This window comes from Calonectris borealis, chromosome 5 (assembly GCF_964195595.1).
Source record: "Calonectris borealis chromosome 5, bCalBor7.hap1.2, whole genome shotgun sequence".
NCBI classification, from domain to species: domain Eukaryota; kingdom Metazoa; phylum Chordata; class Aves; order Procellariiformes; family Procellariidae; genus Calonectris; species Calonectris borealis.
Genome location: NC_134316.1, coordinates 43,476,222 through 43,495,880, shown reverse-complemented (window position 1 = coordinate 43,495,880; position 19,659 = coordinate 43,476,222). Strand labels below are relative to the sequence as shown.

At 39.5% G+C, this 19,659-nt stretch overlaps 1 protein-coding gene across 1 annotated transcript in view; it reads left to right on the top strand.

Moving 5' to 3' along the window:
• The window catches only part of RTF1 (RTF1 homolog, Paf1/RNA polymerase II complex component), a 33,149-nt gene extending 20,769 nt beyond the window's left edge, over positions 1-12,380 (top strand). The window contains exons 8-18 of the mRNA XM_075152142.1: positions 309-486; positions 1,415-1,497; positions 2,723-2,810; positions 2,900-3,007; positions 3,601-3,678; positions 4,873-4,994; positions 5,373-5,430; positions 6,001-6,078; positions 7,238-7,333; positions 7,622-7,733; positions 9,551-12,380. Coding sequence (XP_075008243.1) covers positions 309-486; positions 1,415-1,497; positions 2,723-2,810; positions 2,900-3,007; positions 3,601-3,678; positions 4,873-4,994; positions 5,373-5,430; positions 6,001-6,078; positions 7,238-7,333; positions 7,622-7,733; positions 9,551-9,657 — 1,108 coding nt within the window. The 3' untranslated portion in view covers positions 9,658-12,380. The remainder of the gene's footprint in view (positions 1-308; positions 487-1,414; positions 1,498-2,722; positions 2,811-2,899; positions 3,008-3,600; positions 3,679-4,872; positions 4,995-5,372; positions 5,431-6,000; positions 6,079-7,237; positions 7,334-7,621; positions 7,734-9,550) is intronic.
• Positions 12,381-19,659: the final 7,279 nt, after the last annotated feature.

Below are 19,659 nucleotides of genomic sequence, written 5' to 3'. Positions count from 1 at the left end.
TAGGGATATTAGCAGGACAGAGATATGTGCTGGCTTACCTTAAAGCGTTGGCCTATAAACTGCCTTGCTGTGTGAGTCTTTCTGCTTTGTGGTAGCAGGGGCAGTGGGTAGCAAGTTTGGGACGTTGCATTGTCTTTCTCATGAATGCTAAATTCACATATCTCCAGTCAACTAGCGCATGATGCATCTTTCCTTTTACTAGTCATTTAAATAGTTAGCACTCATGCTGCACCTTGTTCAGGACCCCTTTTTTCGTGATTATGTCTCTACTTTTTTTTCTTTATTCCTTCTCACCTTTCCCAAATCAGGAAAGAAGAAATTCCTCCTAAATCCCAGCCAGTGTCCTTGCCTGAAGAACTGAACCGAGTACGGTTATCGCGACATAAGCTGGAACGCTGGTGTCATATGCCCTTCTTTGCCAAGACAGTCACTGGCTGCTTTGTCCGTATTGGCATTGGAAATCACAACAGCAAACCTGTTTATCGGGTGAGTTTAGTTCCAAGGGATTTAGTTCTTTTTATAGTGCTGTAATACAATATTTGCAGCTTAGCAATTCTCAGGTACCTGTGATTGTTTGAGTGATTAACATAAAAAGATTGCTTATAACCAGAAAACGTAATTGCTGCCAAAGAAGTGGAGGAGACTGGTTTAAAAATAAATAAATCTATGGGACCAGCTAGGTGAAGAGGTATATTTAGTGAGAGAGAGGGAGCACTAACAAAGCCTGTTCTTCCAGCTTTGGTTCATGCTGTCTTGTCTCATCATTTGTATTGCAAACTAGAATTCAGGACTCTGCTTTGACCAAGTAAGGATGAGTAACATTCACTTCCTATTTCTGGGAATGTTCCCAAGTTACTGCATGGTCTTGGTTCTTTTTTTACAAAGTGTTTCTAGTACATCAGTGTGCCTCAGAAGAGAAGGTGATTGAGAACACAGTTTTGTTTTTCTGTTTCATTGCCTGTAACTGCACAATCATAGGATGCAATAATATTCTCTAAAATTGCATTAAAAAGGTCCCCAGAGGGGCTATGTTTAGTATGTGAGGAGCAGTGGTGTTTTTAAGTTGGGACATACGTTAACCCAAACCAGCATTAATTGAAAAGGAAATAGAAAAAGTAGGAGAGTGTACATCACTTCCTTGGTCAGGAAGGCCAAACTGAGAAGATAGAAAAACTGCATCAAGCATTCAGGTGGTATAATTTGTCAATTCAAAGGTGATGCGTGAAGCAACAAATTCCGTACCTGATAATGTACACTGAAGTGTCTTGCTTTCCTTGATCTAGTTAGAATTGTTAGTTAGATTAAGGTTTTTGATCTCTAAGTGGAAAGGCTTGAATATGCCAGATATATTCCAGGAACATAAAAAAAATCCCTCTTGCATCCTTCCTCTTGTGTATTTTACTCTGTGATATAGGTTGCTGAAATAACTGGTGTGGTAGAGACTGCAAAGGTTTACCAGCTTGGTGGTACCCGGACAAACAAAGGACTACAGTTGCGGTAAGATACCAAAGTAATCCTCATCAGTTCATGAATCATTGTCCTTTTCATAGCAAATAAGCTTCTGTGTGTGGTTTGGAGATGAGAGCTAAAAAGCAGACTGGGCCTTGCCATGCCGCTTACTGCTAGAATGTTGGGGTTGGGTTTGTTTGGGTTTTTTTCCCCTTGGGTGTAATGGAAATTATAAAAAAGTCTCATGCAGGGACTTGTGATTGTGTTGACATCTGAGCAATTCCATTGGCCTTAGTAACCCATGATTGTTTGTATACGCCTCTTGAGCTTTGCAATACTCTCTTAATCTTTTCTCCACTGTTGTTATAATAGGATGTTAGAAATACGGATCATTTAAAGGCATACATGATTGGGTCTGGCATACATGTTACAACATAAAATGGTACTTTGGAGGGGAAAAAGGTGAATGTAGCATCGGATTTCTCAGTTGTTCTTATGGCCCTTATAAGGATCATGAGGTGAAGATTAACAGTTATGATGCAAAACATCCTGGTGAGATACGACAATAGGACATTAACCATTTGGGAGAAACAGGAGGGCATGTGGAGAATGCATGTGGGTGCAAGTATGGAGTAAAAAACCAAAAGTCTTACCTAAATCCATTGTGACATTCAGTAACTTCTTAGGCTACCTCAGGATAGAGCTCCATGCTTTGAGTGAAATTTACATCATGGCACCAAATTTTAGTATTGTTTAGTAGCAGTGTAGTAGTTTAGCTGGTAGTGCCGAAGGTAGTGCTCTGCAGAAGATGTTTAGGGATTTCTGGCTTTGACTGGCCAATGAATGAAAAATTAGATAGGGGTTGGCTCCAGCATTGTGTAATTCAGTACTGCTTAAAGGTTATTTCTCCGGGTCCAAAGATGAAGGAGCTTTCTGTTTCCGAAGACCATGCCATGGGTCACCAAATAGAGTATGTAAGATTTGGGTGTGATAGAGGTCTATTTCTGTTTCCTCCCGAGGGTTTTACTGCCACAACTGAGCGACTGTTTACTGCAGGCTCAGTGTCTAGTATTCCTTTGCATTACTACTAATAGCTGATGCAGGCTCCTGAACTGTGGCTGACCCGACTGAGTTAGGAATAGATAGCATGCAAGCCACAAGAGCAGCCTTAAGAGTCTGGTTTTGGGCTTCTTGAAGCCCATATACACCTATAGATCCAAAACCACAGCTCTGTACCATCAGAGAGGGATGTTGTTACACTTTCTTTTTGCAGGCATGGCAGTGATTCGCGTGTGTTTCGTTTGGAGTTTGTCTCGAATCAGGAATTTACTGAAAGTGAGTTTATGAAGTGGAAGGAAGCGGTAAGTTTGCCAGACTTTAGTTTCTTGTTAACAGCCTTCTGCCAAGGACACGTTAAGTGGAAAGTAACCTCTTTTTCTCTTGTGTTTAGATGTTCTCTGCTGGGATGCAGCTGCCCACACTAGATGAAATAAACAAGAAAGAAGTGTCCATCAAAGAAGCCCTCAACTACAAGTTTAATGACCAGGACATTGAGGAGGTAAACAGTAGTAGTGTTGTAGTGAGGCTGTGGCAGTGCTTAAAGGTGACAGGAACTCAGGGAGTAGAGCACTAGCTGTTACAAAGCAAAATGATCATGGTATTTGCCTCCTAAGAAGAAAATAAACGGCTCAAAATGAAGTTGCATAACTGGATAGAGTAGCTTGGTGATCCAGCTGTTGTTTGGTGCTCACTCCTGCTTCACTTCATCCTTTGTGCCCTGTTATCTCCTCTTGAACTTGTGTTGCAGAGCTCTGAACTCCTAGCCTGAGTATGGCAACTTAGTTCTCAAGTGCTGAAAACTAACAGCATCATGATAGATGCATTTATCACAGTTTCTGCAGTTTAATACTTGCTTAATAAGGACCAAATGTGATTAGCATTAGATTTTTGTAGGTCGTAAGTGAGGGGAATGGAGCTGTAACTCATTACCAAGTCACAAATTAAAAAATGCAGCAGAGAAAGAGCATGAGTAAAATTCCGTGGCAGTAAGTACATTTCTTAGGTGATATTGGTCTGTTGCTTCTAGTGTCCAAATATTGAAATAGACATTTCATATTTGTGTATTCTTGCTGTTTCCTCTGCATCTTACAGATCGTGAAAGAGAAGGAAAGGTTCAGAAAAGCACCTCCAAATTATGCTATGAAGAAAACTCAGCTGTTAAAGGAGAAGGTGAGAGATGAGATGATGCCTGCAAGCTTAATGCAGTCTTTGATTTTGAAGAACTGGAGCTCATCTGGATTTTGGCAGTAGTCAGCAGTAAGCTCGACTTTAACTATGCAGCTAAAAGGTGGATCTCAAGGTTCATTGCTGGGTTCAGAACACTTAGAACCCAGTTAAAGCTATTACATTCTTTTTCTAAGGGCAGTTGCCAACAATTATAGCTGTCTCTTTTTCTGTTCTTTAAAGAAGATGATCTTAAGCTGTTCTGCTTTAGAAACTCTCTTTTTTCCTTCAGGATACCCCATAATAACATTTGAAAGTTGATTTCCTATACTTTTTAGACTAGGAAAAATAAAAGTCGTGTTAAATTGCTTTTTAATCAGGAGTGACTGAATTGTCACTTTATGGCCAGTACTTTACATTGAAAAGAATACGTTGCTGAAAGATTTACTTGCCACTGAACTGTTTTACATGTAGACCTCCTGGAACGAATAGACCTAACAGTGCTGAGAAGCCAAAGCCAAGAAGTCAAGTAAACAAGCAGTCTTAAGTATCTCCGAAGATAAAGATAGACATAACATGTTTTGTTTGTTTTTGTTTGTGCAGTCCTTTTTCAAGACATTCGTGCTTCATATACAGTAAAAACAAAGAGTTTGCATTAATCTTTAGTTCTACATTCTTTGGCTTAACTGTATTGTTTGATCATCATTTTACCATGCACAAATATGTAAATTGTTAGTTTTCCATTGCAGAAGAGTGCAATTGCTTTTTGTTGTCACCAGGTGGCACAATAAGCTACTGTTATGGGTCTGGTGGTGTGGTAGGGACTCTCCAACTCCCTGAAATAAGTGGCAACTGACAGTTGCAGAAATACTCATTCTTTTCCTGAGCTGTTAAATAGTGATATTAAATTTTAATCAAACCTGTGACTTAAATCATCTGACTGACTTCCTCTTCTCATGCTGGTATTAGTGTTCCTAAGTCTTCCTTAGTTTAAGGGGTTTCAAAGGTGTTCAGAGTAAGAAGTCCTGTTTTGCCTTAAGCTGTAAGGAGACTTTAGCTCTTTGTTATATTCTTACCATGTGGGGTAGAACATTTGCAACTGGAAAAGGGTTAGCTGGCTGATTCATGGGTCTATCCCTCGTTTCTCTGACTAGCTCTGTGGTAGAGAATAGTGCCTAATGAGTTACTGTTTGGTTGAAGGCTATGGCTGAAGACTTGGGGGACCAAGATAAGGCCAAACAGATTCAAGATCAGCTTAATGAACTTGAAGAGAGAGCAGAGGCCCTGGATCGTCAAAGAACAAAAAACATTTCTGCAATCAGGTAAGAACCAGATATTGGGAATTTTCTCTCTTAAATAGTATCAATCAAAATATTCAGAGAAGGGAAACTAATGCTGCACTCATTCTTGCAGTGAATTAACTGCAAGATTTTGTCTCTTCTTTCCTGTACAATATATTGATGAAATGTGTATCATGATGGCTCTATTAGTGTTTGCCTATCTTCACTTCCTTGTATCTGTCATTCAGTTAAAACTGTAAAAAATGTAAACTCTCTTCCCCGTACCCAGCAGTTGTGTTGCCATAAGAGTAATTGTGATCAGGATGAAGCTGCAAGAATGCTGTCAGGCGTTTTGTTGTGTAGGGATTGATAAATGACAGTCACTTTCTTTCCCCCACCCTCATTTTTTCCTTTCTGCAGTTACATCAACCAGAGAAATAGAGAATGGAATATCGTTGAGTCTGAGAAGGCTCTTGTGGTAAATAGTGCTGAATTAATACTTCTGTACCAGTAGAGATGAAATGATGCAAAGGGAGATAATTGCATGGTGAAGTTATTCAATTGTTTTAATGATCTATAAAATCTTTCATATAGGCAAATGACATGATTTTAAAACAGATTGCTTTATCCTTTTGATCAATTCAATTATCGGCAGATTACTGACTGTAATAGTGACTTAGTGCATTTTGTATGGGAAAGAAATCAGAAAGGAGACTTCAGATAATAAAATAGTAAAGAAAATATTCAATTCTCTGCAGTGACACTTCTATTAAGCAAGAGTTAAGCTTGTTAACAAACGGTTAAGCCTTAACTATCCTGAGAGTTTTGCACCTATTTTCTGTGTTATATTCAATAAGGACAGTTTTGCCCTGTGAAGCATGGAACTGTGGGTGTGTCAAAATCTTTCTAATCTGTAATGCTGTTGCTGCTTTTCCTCTGATCTTGATATTAAATATAGCTGATGAGTGCTTGCATGGACGGGGTGCTGTGGAAGGATTTACAAGGGTGCAAGTAGCTAACTCTGCAAAACCATGTGCTTTTTCATCAGGCTGAAAGTCACAGCATGAAAAACCAACAAATGGACCCATTCACTAGGCGGCAGTGCAAACCCACAATAGTGTCTAATGTGAGTGTAATACTTAAGTTCAATTGAGGCAATTTGCAGAGAAACAAAACCAATGTAGGAAGGAAAATGTTGTTTGCATTCATTCCCAACTATGCCATATGCTATTAACGCTCCAGATGCCAGGGTGAGATATAGTTGAGTGAGATCCTGGTCTCACTATCCCAAAAGAAGGAAAAAGCAGTATTTTTTTTTAATGCAAAGTGTGAAGGACATAAGTGATGTGGGTATGTACATGGAGAAGCAACTGTGGTTTAGACTTCTGTAGTGAGCTCTTCTACATAGAATTACTCAGATTTAGTTAGCTCTGGGAAGACAATTTGCTTTAGGTGTGAGTTTCGCTTCTAATTAGTTGAAACTTTCCTGAAAGATCTGTGAAAGGAGAGAGGAGACTAAACATTTTGGGCCTGCGGTGGATAAAGTAGTTTAACACTAACTTCCCCCGTGATACTGTGGCAAAATGTGCTACTGCAGTCCCCAGCTATATAAATGATGGATAACAAGGTAATCAGCTCCTACTTCTAAGCAATATGGCTTTGTTGAGGCCTGTTCTGGAATAGTATACAGTTCTGGTATCAGTACTTTAAAAAAAAAAAAAAAAACACAAAACAAACCTGGTCAGGTTGGCTTTCATCAGTCTCCACAAACTGGCAAGGGAATAGAAAAGGAATTATATTGCAGGGCTTGAATTAAATAATTATTTCTGAAATAATTCTTTATTAGAAAAGAATCATAACTGAGCAGCTTTATTATGGTAGACAACTATTATGTAAAGAAAATAGTCTTCTAAAGATTTCTTTTCTCTAGTAGTGTTTCAGCCAGAACTGTAAGCTGAAAGCAAATACATCTAACAATAGTGTTAAGACTAGTCACGCGAGCAAACCACATCAACAGGAAATGTATTTCTCATTTTCTCAAAGGAAAACCTTCTGAAGGATAACTTTTCGTTTGTAACTATCAGATGCATTACACGGGTATCAGGATGATTTCAGTTGTCTCTGAGATCCTGAAGATTGGGCTAACTGATCTACAGCCTCTTATGGTTTTAGCTTCATGGATATGAGTGCTTTTTTAACAAAATGGCAATATAGTTTTCACCAGTTTAAATACAGTGATTTTTTTTCTTTCTTTCTTTTTTTTTTTTTCTTTTTCCCCTCTGCAGTCCAGAGATCCTGCTGTCCAAGCTGCCATCCTTGCCCAGCTAAATGCAAAATACGGGTCTGGTGTATTACCAGATGCTCCAAAGGACATGAGTAAGGCAAGTTTCCATTTCTGTCTCTGTTACGTTCCTCCCACTGTCACCATTTTGCTCTAGAAGCTTATGAGTAATAGATGTGCATGCTTCACTTCTAGAAATAGGTATCCTGTAGAGCATTATCATAGAAAAGAATCAGCTTTTTCTTTCTTGGGGAAAGAAAATTAAGTTTCTCTAGCAGTATGAAACCTAAACTAAGTATGTTTGTGACAGAGGTGGGGAAAAAGCATTTTTATCTCTATTTATCTGGACAGATGAGGGTTGGAGACTTACCTGTAGTTTTTATTTCAGGGTCAAGGGAAGGATAAAGATGTGAACTCTAAATCAGCCAGTGACCTCTCAGAAGATCTTTTCAAAGTGCATGACTTCGATGTAAAGATTGATCTTCAGGTTCCCAGTTCAGGTAAGTGTTCCAGCTGAGTTTGGGGATGTGATTGTCCAGCTCATTATGGTAGAGCTTATTTCTTCCAGAATAGTTCTTTCAAAATCATTGGTGGGCTTTTGAAAATGGGAGTAAGGACTCCGTGTTTGTCATCTTGGCAAGTATCCTGAACTGAGGAGGAGAGGATGTGTGCTAGTGACATCCATTGAGGAAACAAGAACAACTGTATTGTGTCAGACTGAAAGCCTGCGTATCCCCATATCCTTGACTCCAAATGCCTAGGGAGAAAAGGAGGTAATGAGTGTTTTCTGATGTACTCTTCCAGTCTACAGTATCTATGACTGGCATAATCTTTGGGGAACAGATGAGAGTGTTGTATTTAATAAGCCTTGATATCTACCTTAATACTTAATTCGTTAATTTGTCTAATCACTTTTGAGGACAGATAAGCTTTGGGTGTCTGTGATGTCCTGTTCCATAATCTGTGTATATGCTATGCTGAAGTATTTTTATTTGATTTTGAACTTGCTGCTCTACCAAGTTGCTGTTCCCTAACTTTGGTATTGCAGATGGTATTGAAGGAAAATTTTAGGGGAACCAAAACACTGGGCAGGGTGTGAAGGTATGCCTATAGACACAAACTTGCTGACCCTTCCTCTTTGTGATCTTGACTTCGAGTGCCTGAGATGTGTGGCAAGAACAGTTTAGTGTCATAGAATCATTTAGGTTGGAAAAGACCCTTAAGATCATTGAGTGCAACCGTTAACCCAACACTACCAAGTCCACCACTAAACCATGTCCCTAAGCGCCACGTCTTTTAAATGCCTTCAGGGATGGTGACTCATTGAATTCCCTGGGCAGCCTGTTCCAATGCTTGACAACCCTTTCGGTGAAGAAATTTTTCCTAATATCCAATCTAAACCTCCCCTGGTGCAACTTGAGGCAGTTTCCTCTCATCGTATCATGCTGTTTTCCAGTGGAGGGAAAGCATGGGGAGTGTACCAGTGCAGTTTGACTCATGAGGCTTTTATTTTCTTGCATTACTGGAAGGATTAGAGCTGAAGTTTCTTGGAGGACAACAATTTAGGAAGTACTGTAAGAACGCACAAAGACTTAAAATCTTGTCAAGAAGGGAAAGTAGGAGAGGTTGTCTTTCCAAACTAGGTCAAGTTTGGAACTCTGGATGTAAGACTACAGAATGAGGTAGGATGCCAAGAATAGGAGAATTCCTGAAGCAGATAGTGAGAGTCTTGAGCTTTAGAGAGTTAGCAAGCAGATGAAGTTTAGGCACTAAAGGACACTGAAAACCAGAAAGAGAAGGATGAAAGAGACACAATACAGGTAGAGGTTTAAGTATGGCTGTTCTGTTTTTTTTTCTCAGACAGAACACCATTTTGGCATCTTGCTTTGTGCAGTCTCCTTTCTTAACAGAAGAACCTGGGCGTGGTTAAAATGTGTATTGTAGACATAGATAGGAAGTTTGACTTCTGTCCACTTATTATCTGTCTCTTTGTGCTTGCTATTCTCATGGGATAACGATTTACCCGGAACTGAGTCTGAAGCCTCTGTTTGTATTGTGATTTCAGTGTGATACAGAGTAGTTTTCTTAAGAAATGGAAGTATACTTCTTAGCAGAAAGCTGGATTAACAAACAGAGTCAAAATTGCACATGCTTTATCTATGAAGATAAGCTACCAGATACTGCTTGTATTATCTAACCAGATGTATACTAGAGAAGCCAAACGTGATTTTATGGTGAAATTGTCAGCAAAAGCAGCAAGTAAAAATCTGTAGTTTTCATGTATTTCGGTCCTCAACTCTTTTCTTATCCCCAACAGAATCTAAGGCACTGGCCATCACCTCCAAGGCTCCACCAGCAAAAGATGGTGCCCCTCGGCGATCATTGAACTTGGAGGACTACAAAAAGAGGCGGGGGCTTATTTGAGCATGCCCACTCTGCTGCTTCTGATCCTGCATGCTCCATGGCGATGTCCTACCTTTTCTTCCTCCCTTTTCAGTTCTCCCTTCTGGGTTGGAGCAGCAGTGGAGCTGGGAAGAGACTCTTTAAAACTGCCAGTCATCTGTAACATAAACCATTCAACTATTTACTGTATAGACCTCCCTTCTTGCCCTTTCTTCCTGCCCCCCTCACAAATGTGGATCTGTGCTATTTGGGGTTTTCCCATTTCTTTTAGTTTGAGTTTTGTTTTTATTTTGTTGATGCAGCTCGTTGGTCCACTCTGTGTTCAGTATTAGCCTGAGGTCTGGATTTCCATAGGAATCTCTTGGTGGTCGCAGAATCAGCACTTGGTGATCTCCCTTTATATACCACCACAGGCACGGTGAATAAACATTGGCGCAAGACCTTTGTGGCTGGAAGGTCATCTGCACTTTCTTCCTCCTCTTCTTCCTCCTTCATCCTAGCTTTGGAGAAGGGAATCTTCAAAAACTGGCTTAGGTTCAAAGTGTAAATTTTTTTGGGAGGGTTGTGTGACTTTTTTTCAGGTGTTTTTTATCATTTTTAAGCTGCAGTACTATTTGTATCCGTCTGTCACAGTTCTTTACGGCTGTTTTGAATTTCTACCAGCTGTATTTGAGCATCTGAAATTGCAAGAAAGAAACTCATTAAATGTGATTCTTCTTACTAAAACGGCTTGGTTGATATAGCTGTTTAACTTCATGTTCCCTTTTTTACTTACACTTAACTGATGAGAGAGAGGTACACAGCTCTTGATGTGGGACTTGTCATCTGTAGGACATCTGGAGTCTCCAGCTGTAACTGAGTGGAGTAGTTTTTTCTGGGATGGCCCTGGGGTGCTCATTGGTTGGGCTTTAATTTCTTCTCCAAGCCTCCAATATTAGATATTTGTTAAGTCATCGTGTCTTCACTGGGCTCCAGCTCACTTTGTTTCTTGCTTTGTGAACCATTTAAACGGGGCTTCTATAAACAAACAAAAAATTAAAAAAAAAAAAATCACTTTGTGTGGAAGGGGAAGGACGCAGTAAGGACATAGTAGAAAGGTCAGGGGGTAATGTACGAGAGGTAGCCGATGCACATTTTTCATATATAAACTGGTACAAGTGGAGTGCAACACTAGCACAAGAATTGTATGGCTTTATGGAATATTTGACTGGACACAAGGTGACAGCTAAATTATCACTCAGGTGTAAAAAAAAAAAAAAAAAAAAATCGAAGTGTAAATATAAGTGACATTTAACAAAGAACTTTTCCAAACAAGATACAACTGAATATATGGAGCTAAGAACTAAATTAAAAGAGAATTAGAAATCTAAAAGGTTAGAGGCCCTCGTTCAGGTAAGCGTGCAAGCACGTGTTTGTTCCTACTCAGGCAGTACGTATATAATAACTTAAGCACTGAACTGGATAGGAATGTTTCTGGGGGACCCTGAAGAGGGAAAATGCTGATGCTCTTCTTGTGTCAGAGCATTACTGTTTTTCTGAAATCATACACTGGTTACGTTTAAACCTGTGTTTGATACTTTCTTGTTGGATTCTTAATGAAACTTTAATCTAGTTCTTATTTAACTTTCTCTTTCTTTTTTAACAGTAGCTTTAAAGAAACATCATGTAATTGTGTGCAGATTGATACTATGAACTGTGTATAAAAAGAAAGTCAACCTATGAAGCAGCTCTTACCTACCATGTAAACAAATAATTAGGAATCCTTTAATACTTATTTACTGAATAGTCCATAGTTCTAAGACACATGTGGGTTATTCTGTAAATATGTAATCATAGACTGCTTTATTTGATGGCCTATTTTAGCAGCTTCTTTGGAGTTGTAGTAGGCTCTCACATATATGTACTTTTAACTTTTTAAGAGTGGATTTATGGAATCTACCGTGATAACTTCATAGGAGACATCGTGATTCACTGTGTAGATATGCATTTGATATGATTTTGGTTTTTTTTTCAACAGCTTCAATGATGTTACAGATTTGTAATAAAAAAATCTAAACTTATTTTGCAATAGCCAGTTTTCAAAATAATCACTCCCCAATGCTTTGCAGAAATAATTGCAAAATCAAGCAATTCAGGAACTGATTTTTCCACAGAAATGCCTCAGAGCTCTGAGGCACAGTGACAAGTGGTCTCTAAAGGTAAAGCTAACTCAAATTCAGTATTTTTAATATGCTCGCCCTTGATGTATTGGTTTTAGGTAACTTATACATTTGGTAACACAAGAACAGTCTGTACTACAGCCAAAAGGTCGACGAGACCCGTACAGTGTTGCAAGTAACTTTTAGTGGAGATAACCGAAACAGAGGAGATGCAGTGAGTTTAGAATGCAGATCTGAATGATGGACTATGTCCTAGTTATCTGCAACTATGAAACTGCCACTTACCCTCTCAAAGTCTCTGGATTCTGCTGACATACTGTTTTTAAAAGAGTCAACAGTCAGTAAATTATCATGCAAACCTCCTATATTGAGAATAATACGTCAAGAAAGTACTCTTGAATAGTTACAGAACTGTGTATGAAAGCTGTAATCCTTTTTCCTTTAAGTGCATGTAAAGGTGAGTGACTACACCTCCCACTCGTTAGAGAGGGAGAGATTTGTTTGCTTTGTTTCATTGGTGTCCTAGCATAGTTCATCACAATTGTACAGAATTCTATAAATAAACTTGGTTTGTTGGTTTAATAAGGTTGATTGTTTATCCCTTGATCTGAGGTGCTAAGGGTTTACTGTCTGGAATTTGGTTGTGGTTTTTTTGTTTGTTTGGGTTTTTTTTTTCTGTTGTTTTTTTTTTTTTTTTTCCCAGAAACTGACACTTCATTTATCAGTCTGGATGATTTTATTTAAAATACTAGTACCGTAAAATAATTAATGAAAAGTAAGTCCGCTCTTTTGCAAGAGTGGCTGTTGACTCCTGGATCACTCTCTAATGACTGGAGTACCTCCTTATCACTAGAATCAAGCAGAGCCCCTTGGAAAGTCAGTTCACTTGTACCTCTGCTGCATCTCACTAAAAACACAGACTTTGCTTGTCTTGTAGAAATCCACACTGCTTCTGTAATCAAAGATGCTGAAGCATGTAGCTGAACTTAGAGAAGCTACTGAATGAGATGAAGCAAGATTGTTCTCGGGAGATGCTTGGTGGGAGGATGAGACACAACAGCATAAGTTGAAACAGGACAAGTTCTGCCAAGATGTAAGGAAAAACTTTCACCCTTAGCACAGTCAGAGAGAGCACCAGGTTGCCCAGAGAGATTGTTCTGTCTCTATTTTGGAGGTTTTCAAGAGAAGGCTGGATTAAGTCACAAGTAACATGATCTAACCTTGTAACTTACCCAGCTTTGAGCAGGAGGGTGGACTGGAGACCTCCCTAAGCTCCCCTCTGACCTGAATTATCCTGTGATTCTATAAGTAATTTCATATTGCTTTCTCCAGTTTTGTCTGTCTTCCCTGCATGTACTGCCCTCTCCCCATCCCCCTTCCTACATGCAGCACACAGAATTTGTCTCGCAGACGTGGTGGCTTACCACGAGCAGTGCAGCATTTCCCAACATACGTTCTTTCTGAGACTGTGTGTGTGTGTCTATAGAGTTCATGTGGGGCTGTCTGTGAAACAAAATTGTCTCTATAGATTTATCATGGAACAGGCTGGAAGACTCAGCCTGTTACACTGTAGAGTGAAGAGCTGTAACTGAGATTTGATTAGCAAAGTGTTCCTTTGATGCACCTTGAACAACAAAATACATTTTAAGTTTTCCACCTCATGAGCTTTTTTAAGTGCATATGCTTTTAAGCTGCTGTGCAAGGTGACAGATTCTCAAGGAATCTTTAGGACAGAGGGTCTTGAAGATGGGTTGACAGTTTTTAACTGGCTTTGGGAAGGATAGTCAACCAAAGGAAAAAATGTGCCTCAAAGGAAAAGGAATGAACTAGCTGTGAAGAAAGTGCTTCACAGCTAGTTTGCTCCTAGCAGAAGGTGGAAGCAGAAGAAGGGGAGAACTGAAAATGAAGAGTCTGCACAAATCCTTCACTGGTTATACATGCTGGGGAATAAAAAGGCACATGGATGTCATCTCAAATTGGGCTTTGGCATCTTTGTTTTTCCCCCCATCTTAACTGGAACATAGTTAGCCTTGTCTCAGACCACTTTAAGCTTTGAATTTTGGGCGTTTTAATTGTAGGGAAAAAAGTGCTGTAAATTTGATACTTAAACTACTGATACATAGGCAGTCTTACTACCTTCAGCACAGTAACTTAGTCTTTTAAAGGGAGATGCTTAAGTAGCCAAATAAATGGGTGAATTTTCTTTTTTTATTTTTAGCTGGAATGGTTAAGCACTCACTGGTTCTACCTTACCACCATCATCAGCCGCTTGAGATTTTAGCCCCCCTCACGCTCAGAAGCTGAAGGAATATCGTATGAGCAATTTCTTTAGTCTCATACTGTGTGGAGCTATCTGGGTCAAAAAAAAAAAAAAGCTTTATTTTCTGCTTTGTCAGTTGGACTGCGGCAGTAGTAAACATGAAGAGAGTTGTGGTGGTAACATCTTAAAATCTTAAACTTTTCCAGCTGTTTGGAAAGTCAGCTGTTAGATAGTCCCTTGGGGTTCTTTATGCCTTGGCATCTATCTAGATGTTAAAGGCTCCTGTGGCCCAACTGTGTCGGGCCGTAACAAGTTAGTGTTCCTCATGTGCCAGCCTTTGGACCCTTGACTACTTTTCTTTAGCATTTCTCCTTTCTGCTGAGAAGAAGCACTATCCAGCTAAGAGAATGAGCAATTAAAGGAGGTAAATTAAAGTAGGAGCTTCCCTGGAATAGCTCATATATTGCAATTACCTATGAGTAACAGAAGACAGTGTGAGTATTGATAGTACTTATGATGGTGTGTCTGGCATTTTATGTTAGACCCCGTGTACAATACTGTGTCCAGTTTTGGGGTTCCCCAGTTCAAGGAAGATTTCAACCACCTGGAGCAAGCTTAGTGGAGGGCCACCAAGATGGTCAGGGGCTGGGGCTTGTTCAGTTGGGAGAAGGTAAGGGTGTAGCACTGTAGTACCATACTACTGTTGTTAGTAACAGGCCATAAGCTTAGTGCTGAGTCTGCAGGGCCTCAGGGCTGAGGCTTATCAGGCTTCCCTTTCTGAACTTTTCTTGACCTGCCTGTAGCTTTGTTTTATTTAGCTTTGCTGTCACAGCGATTTCTCTAACTGGCCAGATGTCTGTGGCTAATTTGTTTTACTTCTGTTTACCTTTGTGTGGTGCAACCATAGTTTTATATATGTAAGAATAATAAGCAGTTATGTCGAATGAGGTATTTATGACCAAAACAATGATGTGGTGGAGAGAAATGCGGATGTGGTATGATAGCAGAGACCTTTTGGAAGTGGAAACAAAGGACGTAACATAGAGAAGTACATATGGATGATGACTCCACCAATCTGGAGACCCTAGATTGGTGAGTGGTTACTCACCAGTGGTCAAGTATGTGTTTGTTGTTTGGTTTGTTGTTGTGGTGGTTTGTTTTTGTTTTGTTTCTTTTTAAAAGGCAGAACCAGAACTGGACAAAACTGTGTTTAGGGAGTAACAGAACAAAGAAATCGTATCTAAGATATGTGAAGGGCACCACATATCATAAATTTGGATGTAGCGTGGAGCTGTAAACCAATGAGGAAAGAGAAAGATGTAAAAGCATGTTAGCAAACATAAAAACTACCCCAAGTGGATCCTAGAGGGAGGAGGAAGAAAGCAGCAGCATATTCCTCCCAGCAAAGGGCTCCAGATGCTCACAGCTTCATGTTATCCTTTCCAGCACTCTGGAGCTATTGACTTTGAGATCCAGAGGAGCAATAGAAGGCTGAAAATAACCCCTAGAAAAGGGATAGAAACCGAGAAATGTGTGTTACAATTTTAACTGTATTATTGTGACTACTTCTGTATAAAAGTACTCTAACTGCATTATTATTTTTTCTTTTCCTGTAATAATTAGATCTAGGCTAATAGCGATCCTTGAATTAGGTTAAGATTTCCATATGCTAACAATAAATTCTTAGCTTTGCTTACGTATATGTTAAGCTTCCTCTTTGCCTATAAACAAGATCTTCAGTGTAACAGAAGAGGCAACTTCAGGAGGAGCTAATAGCAGCCTTCCAGTAAAAGTGGAGAAGTTGTCAGGAAAGTAGTCTGTGTGGTGGGAGCTTGAGAGACGATGGCATAATTTGAAAGTAGAGGTTCTAATTAAAGGTAATGAAACTCCTCTGTGAGGACAGTGAACCAGTGGAACAGGCTGCCCAGAGAGGTTGTGCAGCTTATCTTTGGGAGGTTTTCAACTGGATAAAGCCCTTGGAGGCTCATCCTGCTGTGTGCAGGAGGTTAATCTTGGGGACCTCCTGAGGTCCCTTTCAATCTAAATTATACTGTGACCCTATTTACAGTAAATTCTAAGTGAAACCCGAGTTTCCTTTGCTGTAACTTGTCTGCTTCATAGTCAAGCTGCTTTAAGACAACTGATAGGAGTTACCCAGGTTGCCAAACATAGCACTTAGCTATTTGCAAATGAGGATTATAGGCTGTTGATTTAGTTACAGTCTGTCTTCTCTAAATATACAGTCCATGCATAAGTTTCTTAATTTATATCTTTTAATTGAATGGAAAATGTAAAGAGCGGTTCTGCTACCATAGCCCGCTGTTGGGGGGACAGCGACTCCCTCCTTCTTGGGAAGAACCTGGAACTTAACAACTAAGTTCTCAGCATCCTGCATTCCAGTAGTCTGTGGGTGATAAAGTGTATTTTCTGTAGAGCAAATAATTAATCTGAGTGTGATTAGGTTGGGTAGAACGTATTTGGGGTAGAATGTATTCTTTATCATTAACTTTGCACTCAGTCTTCAGTGTTGAAACATGAGAGAAATTATTTGAAATGGAAAAGGACTTTTCTCTTTAGAAGTGCTGGCACTTAGTGTCAAAAAGTGAGTGAGCTGAATGCTTTAACAGACTTAATACCCTTATGCAGTATGAAGTAAGGCAGTCTCATTTCCTTTCTTAAAGAGTAATAGTTATGGAGGGGTTTTCTTTGTGGTTTTTTTTTTCTTCTCTCCATATCAAGCTTAAAAAAAAAAAAAAAGTTGATTGACCTTCCTTATGTTTTTTGATCCTGACAATAGCTGAAGTCTTTCTAATTCCTGCAAGCTAGCTGCAGACTCCCTGCTCTACTAAAACTATTTATGTGCCATTCTGAGCTTCTGTCTTTCCACACATTTGTAATCCCCTGACAACAGAAGAAACACTGAGCCTTAAAGAGGGTGGGAAAGAGTGGTCATAGTCTGGAAAATACCGAGAACCTCTGGGCCATGAGGATGAATTCTATGCAAACTTCAAGACATAATATATGCTGCTTTCTGATAGCTGGCCTTCCACCTGTGCCAAATGTGGCACCTGGTTTGAGTGAACCATGTTATTTTCACCCATGTTGTAGAAAACGATCATGCGGTAATTAATTTTCTGAAATGATTTTTAAGGAGCGTTAAAGTTTTGAAATAGGCTAATTGGGAAATTGGTGGTTACTCATACAAACGCTTGCAAGCAACATCCCTGACTTAACTGCATGTGCATAAATTATCATGGATCCTGTACAAGTTTGGTTTTAGTAAATGTATAAAATTTTGCTATATGAGAGCTATGTTTTTGAGTACTGTTCTGGAGAAATTACAGTAGGTCAGTGCAGAAACCCATGATCACAACAAAGGAGAAAGGGAAGAAAGGCATTGGAAAAAAACCTGCTGGAACTCTCAGGTTAATGACTTAAATCTCATGTTAATTCTCAAGTAAAAATATTACATTTTCTCAATCTTCCTGGGGCAGGTTTCTTGTTTGTTAGTAAACCTCTGTCAGCTTGTTCTGTGAAAATACAGGGGTGGATAGGGTAATAAATTATACTGCAGATGAGTAACTTTGTCAAGTTGTTAAAGCCCATTTTATACAAGATTCATAAATACAGCTTAATGTTAAATAACATACATGGAATCAAAGAATACAGGTTATTTTCTGGCACGAGTTTATATACATAAAATAACCAAAATACAACTCTTTCGGGCATTGGGGTTTGTGACTCAGTGGGTCGGAGGAAGGGGCAGTACTGATTAGAAGCTGGGAGTGATCCGCCTTTGTAAACAGCGTGAACAAGATCACTGTGCCTTGTTTCACTGTGCCTGCTTCAGGAAAGAAATTCAAAAGATCTTCACTTAAGAGCAGGGAGGGGGAAATCTCAAGAGCTGTAAAATGTGCCACTAAATCAAACAGATAAAATTTTATCTGAAATCTGTGATGATTGTGACTTTGTGCTTTATGAAAGGACCATTCTGGAATCATGTTTGCTCTCCCTCGTGGCTATGGACAAAGGTGCAATCGCCAGATACCCCACCTGGGGCACAGGAGTATTTGCCTTCAGTGCAACAGCGTAAATGTGGCTACTTCATCCCTTCTCTGTAATTCTGCCTGCTGGCACGTCTGCCAACAGGTAACTCGCTCCCATTATTTTTCAAGGTGAAATTGCTGTGTAAAAGAAGCGGCTCCTAAAACCAGATGTGTGGCTATCAGTTTTTAGGCCTGTTACTGGACGCGGTAGTGGAGGAGTACAAGCTGATGTGAGGAAGCCGTCTCAACGCCAGTGACTCGGCAGCCGACGCTTGGACATTTTCTGAGGTGGCAGTTTTAGTGCACCCTCTGCTGCTTACCTATACCAGGTATTTCTCATCTTATTCAAGCAACAACTGACTCTTCTAAATGATTGATGGTATGGCAATTAGAACAAAATTGTTGCTCGTATCCCAAATATGCTTTAGAAGATTACTATGAAAAATAACATCATCTCCTAAGAGTGGCCCTAATGCAGTGGTTTTTCTGGCTGCAGTTAGCACAAACACAAGCTCAACAGTTGATTTAATATTGTAGGCTTCCTTGATTTGGGAAAAAAAAAATCTATGTGACTAGAAAAGCAGATCGTATACAGCATAAACACTAAAAAGGAAAAAAGACAAATTTTTGTTTCATGCTTTGCCCTTGAAGACTTACTAGTCATGAAAAACTGAGAGTAGCTATTCTTTGTGTCATGAAGCTCTCCCTTTGGAAGTATTATAATGGACTATAGAAGCAAACTGTTTTTCCACTATTAAGGTAAACTTGAAGATTTGAATAAATGCTGTCTTCATCTGAAAAAGACTAGATGAATTTCAAATACAAAGCAGTCGTTTTCAATTTTGAATCAGGATTAGTCGATTATTAATTGATTTTTATTTCCATTGCAAACTTCCACAATATTTGCCCAAATGAGCAAAGACAGGAAGTTGATGATAGCAAAGTATAATGGCAAAAACTGAAATTAAAAGTAAGCTGAGGACATTTTTAGCATTTTGTAAAATTGTTTTTTAGCTCTGCTCCTAGTAAAGGATCTGCTGTGAAGAGTTCAGCAACTTAGCTTAGCAAGCAAAGCCTGGGAGTGGGAATGAACTATTATAATAGTGTGGGATATATAGAATCATAAAATAGTTTGGGTTGGAAAGGACCTTTAAAGGTCATCTAGTCCAACCCCCCTGGGCAAGGACATCTTCAACTAGATCAGGCTGCTCAGAGCCCCGTCCAACCTGACCTTGAATGTTTCCAGGGATGGGGCATCTACCACCTCTGTGGGCAACCTGTTCCAGTGTTTCACCACCCTCATTGTAAAAAATTTCTTCCTTATATCTAGTCTAAATCTACCCTTTTTTAGTTTAAAACCATTACCCCTTGTCCTATCGCATCAGGCCCCTGCTAAAAAGTTTGTCCCCATCTTTCTTATAAGCCCCCTTCTAAGTACTGATAGGCCGCAATAAGGTCTCCCCAAAGCCTTCTCTTCTCCAGGCTGAATAATCCCAGCTCTCTCGGCCTTTCTTCATAGGAGAGGTGTTCCATCCCCCTGATCATTTCTGTGGCCCTC